Source organism: Filicampus tigris, chromosome 2 (assembly GCF_054856515.1).
Source record: "Filicampus tigris isolate MCC_2025a chromosome 2, RoL_Ftig_1.0, whole genome shotgun sequence".
NCBI classification, from domain to species: Eukaryota; Metazoa; Chordata; class Actinopteri; order Syngnathiformes; family Syngnathidae; genus Filicampus; species Filicampus tigris.
This window is the reverse complement of record NC_141218.1, coordinates 31720491-31729182: the sequence shown is the minus strand read 5'-3', so window position 1 is coordinate 31729182 and position 8692 is coordinate 31720491. Positions and strand designations below refer to the sequence as shown.

The 8692-nt window shown below is 39.4% G+C and overlaps 1 protein-coding gene and 1 long non-coding RNA gene across 2 annotated transcripts; one reads left to right on the top strand and one right to left on the bottom strand.

The window, feature by feature from the left end:
• Positions 1-967: 967 nt before the first annotated feature.
• On the top strand, positions 968-8314 carry LOC147152052 (uncharacterized). The gene is made up of 3 exons (XR_015085697.1): positions 968-1101; positions 7895-7963; positions 8143-8314. It is a non-coding gene; the product is annotated as an uncharacterized LOC147152052 (long non-coding RNA).
• Positions 2067-8668, bottom strand: psmd10 (proteasome 26S subunit, non-ATPase 10). Its single transcript, XM_086023552.1, has 5 exons — positions 8438-8668; positions 8250-8348; positions 6775-6921; positions 2593-2759; positions 2067-2440 (listed from the first exon to the last, which is right to left on the bottom strand). Exons 1-5 carry the CDS (start codon positions 8549-8551, stop codon positions 2287-2289), a joined length of 681 nt encoding a protein of 226 aa, XP_085879678.1. The 5' UTR covers positions 8552-8668; the 3' UTR covers positions 2067-2286.
• Positions 8669-8692: the final 24 nt, after the last annotated feature.

Below are 8692 nucleotides of genomic sequence, written 5' to 3'. Positions count from 1 at the left end.
GAACAAATTTTGTACTTGAAGCAAAATTTAATTTGTACTTGTGGGAAATACTGAGGGCGGAACGGTGATCGACTGGTTAGCACATCCGCCTTACAGTTCAGAGATCGTGGGTTCGATCCCGTCTCCGGCCTCCCTGTGTGGACTTTGCATGTTCTCCCCATGCCTGCGTGGGTTTTTTCTCCGGATACTCCGGTTTCGTCCCACATTCCAAAAATGTGCATGGTAAGTTGATTGGACACTTTAAATTTCCCCTAGGTGTGATTGTGAGTGCGGTTGTTTGTTTGTCTCTGTATGCCCTGCGATTGGCTGGCAACCAATTCAGGGTGTACCCCGCCTACTGCCCGAAGAAAGCTGGGATAGGCTCCAGCGCGCCCGCGACCCTTGTGAGGATAAGCGGTATACATAATGGATGGATGGGAAATACAGATTTGTACCTGTATGGATGGCAATTTGTAGTTGAAGAAGTCGCCACTTCACGAGTGTTTTTTCTGCTACTGTAGCACATGTGACTTTTGCACCACATTTACCACGTGACTTTTGCACCACATTTACCACTACCATATGCAAAACAGATTTGTACATGGAATGAGTGGCAATCAATCCAGCGCTGCCTGCTGACAACTCAGCATGTGTACCGCTACTCCATCAGTGACCTAACTGGAAGGCTGTAAAACTGAAATGTTAAATGTGCAGGTGGGACTGAATGGCGAATTTAAAAAATGTTTTTTAAGGTTGAATATTTTGAATTTTTGGGAAGTAGGAATGGTGGTGTTACGGCCCACATTGTGTCGTGGCCATTTGCCATTTAAGTTGTGTGTGTGTGTGTGTGCTCTCCCCTGCTATGCCCTGATTGGTGGCCTTTGTCACCGGTACAGCCACCCAATCAGAACAAGGGACAGTACCAAATTAGTAAATTACTTTGAGGCGTGTTCACCAGCAAGCAGTTAAGAGGGACTTGGTTGATGGTGGACGGGGCTGGCTGAAATGTTGAATGTGCCATTGGGAATGAATGGTGATTTTTTTGTCATATTTTTTTTAAGGTTGAATCATTTGAATTTTTGGTATGTATGAATTGCCAGTGTGTTGAAAAGATTAACCAAGGTAAGTTGAATGAACTCTATGAAAAATAGTGGAATGAGCAGGAATCGATCCAGCGCTGCCCACTCACAACTCAGCGTGTGTACCACTACACCATCAGGGACTTAACTGGAAGGATGTAAAAGTGAAATGTTGAATGTGCAAGTGGGACTGAATGGCGAATTTAATGTTTTTTTGAGGGTTTTTTTAAGGTTGAATAATTTGAATTTTGGGGAAGTATGAATTGCGGGTGTGTTGATAAGGTGAACCAATGTGAGTTGAATGAGCTGAATCTTGTGAATTTGAAATTGGAATGGTTTAAATGTGAAGTGTTGATTGTGCCATTGGGAATGAATTGTGAATTTTTGAATGTTTTTTTTGAGGTTGAATAAATTTGAATTTTTAGGAAGTAGGAATTGTGGCTGATGTGGAATGTGATTTGAATGAGCTGAATGAAGTACCGGTAGAATGAAGTTGAATGACCTCTATGAAATATTGTGGAATGAGTGGGAATCGATCCAACGCAGCAAACGGGGAAGTGTTGAATGTGCCATTGGGAATGAATGGGGATTTTTTTGGGCGTGAAAATGGGGAATTTTGGGGGAACCGTAAATGTTAGGCGCAAAAAAATGGAAGTTCCGATGGCATGAATTTTTCGAATAATTTGAAGTTCGAACGGGGTGAATCGGATGAAGTATGTAGAAGTAGTTGAAGTTTAAATGTGCCATTGGAAATGAATGTGGGTTTTTTTGGGTGAAAAAAATTGGATTTTGGGGGAACCATAAATGTTAGGGGGGAAAACAAAAAGGAGCCTCAATGGCATGAATTTTTGGAATAGTTTAAAATTCGAACGGGGTGAATCGGATGAAGTATTTGGAAGTAGCGGCGTGCCAAAAAAGTGCGAGGAATAAAATATAATAATAAAAATAAAGTTGAAGGTGTAGAATAACACCTTCGCCTTCACACAAAGAGCACCCACACATTATAAACAAGCTTACCACTGATTTTATTAAGCAATTTTTAACAATTCAAACTTCACAGAAGGTGGGCTGCAGTTTTGGCCAGTGCATTTCAGTGTTTTTGGTCAGATATTGTTAACATCTGTGCTGCTGATGAGGAAGCCAATCACTTTCACTTGTCCCCAGTTTGGTGACCAGGTGAAAATTGTGTGGTCTACAGCTGAAAGAGCACCTTTTGGTTGGGAATGCATCATCCTTCCACAATTTGACGAAGTATGTTGCCCAGACTCCCCTTGGCCATCTGCAGAGGGGTTTTCTCCTCCTTGTTTTCAATGTAAATGCTGGCTCCGTGTTCCACCAACAACTTTGCTGCTTCAACACGCTCCTCGTCACATGCCAGGTGGCTGGTTCAAAGAAAATTGCAAGGAAAATAGTTGAAAATACAAATATGCCTTTTGTCACGTAACACTTGCACATCGCATTCGCTCTAAGTATCAAATAGGGTAGATGATGTTTTTCATGGTACAGTGGTATGACAGCATTGCTCCATACATACAGTGCTGTGTTGCCCTCCAAGTCCTGGATGTTGGTTGAGGCACTCTGTTTGAGAAGCAGCTGGATTAGGCGATAGTTGCCCTTGGCGGACGCTCTATGAAGTGGAGTGGAATCAAGTTTGTCCGTGACATTAGGGTCTGCTCCATTTTCAAGCAACAGCATTGCAATCTATATGGAAAGAGGAGCACAATGCTGAAAGAAGCCTGTTGGTACTTCTACTTAGTTCACACTGTGTGAACGTTCCTTTCAAGCAGGACGGAGCGACTAAGTTCTGACAGACTTCCCTGACGGACCGACTGACAATTCCAACTTGGTTCGAAAAGAAAAATGACAGACTGACGAATGGCAGACGGGTACCCAGGCCGCTAACGTATGTCGAATGATGAAGCAGCAATATTAAAATAAATGCCACCTCTGTACATTTATATTTATTATTTGTTTATATTTATATACTATCACGAAAAGTTAGGGATATATGCCGGATACTCCCGGCCTTAATGTGTTAAAGGGGAAATCAACACAAAGATACTTTTTCAAGACTATGTTCTATGCAGGCACACTGGTTGAAACAAGGCATTCTTATTTTAATATTGCGTTTGTGTTACATGAGTTAAGCAGCAAAATGTAGCCATTTCAGGGGGAGGCCATTTTGTCACTTCTGTCGACTGAAAATGACATCACAGTTGCTCAGGGCTCAGATAATGACCAATTATGGCTCAGCTTCAGAAAACAGGTGAGCTGTGATTGGTAGTTACCTGAGGCCCGAGTAACTGTGATGTCATTTTTAGTCGACAGAAGTGACAAAATGGCAGCCCCCAGCGATGGCCAAAAACGGGTGGATTAACTCTTATTCCACAAACACAATATTTATGCCTTTTTTCAACTATTGGGTCTGAAGGTAACATATTCTTGAAAAAATATCTTTGGGTTAACTTGACTAAAGTATTTGCATAAGAAAATCAATCCTCTTATTCACGTTAAGGGTATTACAATTCAATAAAATAATGGGACAGAAAAATCAAGGGGGATTTTTTTAAGACCCCTTTAGTAATTTCAACATTTGGTAAAAATCCCAAATCTCCCCAAAGCCTACAGACGACTTTGTTGTCATCTGCTGCATCAAAATACTGCCAAACGGTGACGTTGTTTTTCGTGGGAGCTTCGACATCTCGTTTCTTCCCCAAACTTAGTGTCCCCGCCCCCTACTATGAGTGCGTGTGGGCGGGGGAGAGAGGAGCAACTCTCTCTTGGTGCTTGGCTTGTTTACATTGGCAGAGAGACGTGAGGAACAAGATGCGTGATAATGCAGCGTTTAACCGACAAGCAAAATACTAAACGTTTGATAAATCGTAGACGGTTAAACGGTTAAACGACTAGTCGCGCACATCCCTAATACACATACATATACATATATATATATATATATACATACATATATATACATATATATATACATACATATATATATATATATATATACATACATACATATATATATATATATATATACATACATATATATATATATACATACATATATATATATATACATACATATATATATATATATATATATATATACATACATATATATATATATATATATATATATACATACATATATATATATATATATATATATATACATACATATATATATATATATATATACATACATACATACATATATATATATATACATACATACATACATACATACATACATACATACATACATATATATATATATATATATATATATATATATATATATATATATATATATATATATATATATATATATATATATATATATATATATATATATATATATGTATATGTATAAAAATATGATACACTTTTGTCCCAATCTGATACGGATCTCGATACTTGGGTTGCGATCTGATATGTATTGTGATACTTAAATATTATAAAAATATATCGTCGCTGTCCTGTGAAAAACACTTATCTTCATTTTCATTTGTATTATTTTTTTGTAAGTGGTGTTTCCGCGTTACAGACGTCCAAAATTGGACATATGTGTTCTTCACAGGACAGCGATGATATATTGGGAAAAAATTAGGCATGTGTTTCCAAAGTTTTAACTTATGTGCCATTTGACGTTTATTCAAGTGTCACGATAAAAGTGCATAAACTGTTCCAGTAACTGTTCCTGATACACAGCATTGCAGTAAATAAAACTCCATTCACAAAGCTCAACTTTACGGACCTCAAATGTTCCAAAAGTATGTTAAAGAATGTGCAAAACATAACATAACATACAGTAAGGTATCAAAAGTATCGATACTTCATCAGGGTACCAGCATAAAAAGTATCACAATATGATATTTTATCCCCAGCCTTAATATATACATATGTTATGTAGAAATGTTTGCAATTTATTAAAGAAGTGAAATATCACATGGTCCAAGTATTCAGACCCTGACGCATTTTATTGAGTAGAAGCCCCCTTTTGAGCTAGTACAGCCTTGAGTCTTCTTGGGAATGATACAACACGTTTTTCACACCAGGATTTGGGGATCCTCTCCAGTTCTGTCAGGTTGAATGGTGAACTGTGGTGGGCAGCCATTTTCAGGTCCCTCCAGAGATGCTCAATCGGGTTTAAGTCAGGGCTCTGGCTGAGCCAGTCAAGAACGGTCACAGAGTTGTTCTGAAGCCACTCCTTTGTTATTTTAGCTCTGTGCTTCGGGTCATTGTCCTGTTGAAAGGTGAACCTTCGGCCCAGTCTGAGGTCCTGAGCACTCCGGAAGAGGTTTTCCCCCAGGATATCTCTGTACTTGGCCGCATTCATCTTTCCTTCAATTGCAACCAGTCATCCTGTCCCTGCAGCTGAAAAACACCCCCACAACATGATGCTCCCACCACCATGTATCACTGTAGGGATTTTATTGGGCAAGCGATGAGCAGTGCCTGGTTTTCTCCACACGTACCGCTTAGAATTAACACCAAAAAGTTCTCATTAGACCAGAGAATCTTATTTCTCATATAGTCTGGGAGTCCTTCATGTGCTTTTCAGTAAATACTATGCGGGCGAGGCTTCCGTCGGCCCACTCTGCCATAAAGCCCCAACTGGTGGAGGTCTGCGGTGATAGTTGACTTTGTGGAACTTTCTCCCATCTCCCAAACGCATCTCTGGAGCGTAGCCACAGTGATCTTTGGGTTCTTCTTTACCTCTCTCACTAAGGCTTTTCTCCCACGATTGCTCAGCCTGGCTGGACGGCCAGGTCGAGGAAGAGTTGTGGTCATCCCAAACTTCTTCCATTTGAGGATTATGGAGGCCACTCTGCTCTGAGGAACCTTGAGTGCTGCAGAAATTATTTTGTAATCTTGGCCAGATCTGTGCCTTGCCACATGTTTGTCACTGATCACCTTGGACAGTTTTTTCGACCTCATGATTCACATTTTCTCTGACATACACTGTGAGCTGTAAGGTCCTATATAGACCTTTCCTAATCAAGTCCAATCAGTTCAATTAAATACAAGTCCCACATCCACATCCAGGAGGGACTTAGAGTCGAGCCGCTGCTCCCCCACCTTGAGAGGAGCCAGTTGAGGTGGCTCGGGCATCTGATTAGGATGCCTCCTGGACACCTGCCCTGTGAGGTGTTCCCAGCAGGGTGCCCAGAGGACGACCCAGGACACGCTGGAGAGACTGTGTCTCCCGGCTTGCCTGGGAACGCCTTGGGATCCCTCCGGAAGAGCTGGAACACGTGGCTGGGGAGAGGGAAGTCTGAACTTCCCTGCTGAAGCTGCTGGCTCCGCGACCCAACCTCAGATAAGCGGCAGTTAATGGATGGATGGATGGATGGACTCCAATAAAGAGCAGAACCATCTCAAGGAGGATCGGAAGAAATGGTCAGCATGTGAGTCAAATATGAAGGTCGCTGCAAGGGTCTGAATACTTATGACGATATATTTCAGTTTTTCTTTTTTCAAAAATTTACAAAAATCTCTACATTTGTTTTTTTGTCCTGTCAAGATGATGTGCTGAGTGAACATTAATGAGAAATAAAATGCGCTTTTTGGATTTTGGCACATGGCTGCAATGACACAGAAAGTGAAACATTTCAAGGGTTCTGAATACTTCCCGTACCCACTGTACCAAATAAAATAATATAGGGATGGAGAATAGTCAATCTCAATTAGAAAGTTAAATGTTTACCTCATATCTGTCTTTGGAGGCGGCATAATGTAAAGGAGTGCATCCATTTTGATTTACAGAGTTTAGCTGAGCCCCTTTGGAGATTAGTGCTCTGACAATGTCTTCTCTACCTGCTGACGATGCAATGTGAAGAGGGGTCCAAGCAGCCTGGAAATACAGTAACATGTTGCTTTAACAAGGGCTATCATTTTGAGTTCTCTCATTCAAGAATCAATTGCCCTTGCTATACCACTCTTTACTTTATTTAAATATCTGTGCTGTGAATTCGATCAAAGCCAAAATCTGAAATTAAACAATTTTATTAGAGATACTGTTGTTGTTTTCAGGGCCGATACTGATTATTAGTAGTCAAGGAGGCCGATAACCGATATTTGGAGCCGATATACATTTTCAGCAAAAAGGAAAATATTGGTGTCAAAATCTAAAAAAAAAATTAAAACGCTTAACTTTGTTGAGACGTCTTTATGCATATGTTTATCAAACAAATTTTTCAGATTTGCATAATGTTGATTTTATGATGATGCTGATGATGATGATTATTATAATTAATGTTTGCCAATATACATCTTTGTGGTAAAATTCTAATAAAGTTCAGGTAGCTCCAAGGGCCATCAGCATGTCTTCAAAAGTTAAATGAAAATGAAAACAACAGCTCATGTTGTTAAAATGTTAAAATTTCATTTATCTTTGCTTTGATTTCAAACAAAAACAAAAAGTGCAGAGTGTGCCCAGGGTCAGTAGACTATCTTATACAGTTAACAGAAAATTTACATAAATAATTCCTTCAAGTTAACACCGTTTTAAATTATTACCAGCCATCAGATTAAAAAAAAAGAAAAAAAAAAAGGCTTATGCCGATATTCGTTAAAATACTGAATATCGAAGCCGATAATCGGCCCGGCCGATAATCGGTCCATCCCTAAATTTTTTATTTGTACTCCACATGATTCCGGTTGTTTTCGAATGTTCCAATATGATCTTTTTATGTAAAATAACTCAGCAACTATTCAATGTGAAACAAACACACTTGTATCATAACCCTACTGATGCTTTTAGATCACATTATGCAAATTATACTATATATTATCAACAATCCATTTTTTATACCGCTTGTCCTCAGGGTTGCAATTGTTGTCGCAGAAATGTGGGGCACAAACTCGACTGGTCTCCAGCCAATATTCAACATACAGTATGTATATACTTTAGTACATTGTTGTAACTTGTTTGTAACTAACTGTGTACTGTAATTTACCTAATATGCACTCAACCAAAAGTGACTGGTGCTCCAACAAACCTCTGCCTCTATATTTGTTACTCTTGGTATTGTAATGGTGTTTATTTGAGAAACTGGAGATTGTGTTTTAACAGAATGTGTGCTGCCCTCTCCTGTCATCATTTTAGTGGCCAAATTGTTGACAGGTAGGAAGAATACTACTTTTATCTAAATGTACGAATGTACTGTGTTTAATCCATACATCATCTTGCAGGTTCACTTCAACTCCCAGGTCAAGTAGAAAAGAAACAATGTTGGTATTGCCAGCCGAACAAGCCCAGTGTAAAGCCGTTCTGTGATCCTGAAAGAAAAGAAACGTACAAAATGAATGGTTTGGCTGTGCTATTATCACATAAACAAAACAAGTTGCTGGGTCGTGCATTATCTTACCTGGTCCGTTTTGCAGGCAAGGGTTTTATCTGATAAAATGCACTCTTTTAATTTCTCAAACTGACCCAAATATGCCAAATTACACACGTCAACGTTTGATACAGACCCCTCCATTCTTAAATATTCTTAAACATGTACCGAAATGTATTCTGAAACACAAATTGTGTGCATATGCGAACACTTCGCCGGATTTAAAACACGGGGGAATGACTCAGGAAATTATTAGTTCTACTTCCGCATAAAACCAATGAACTC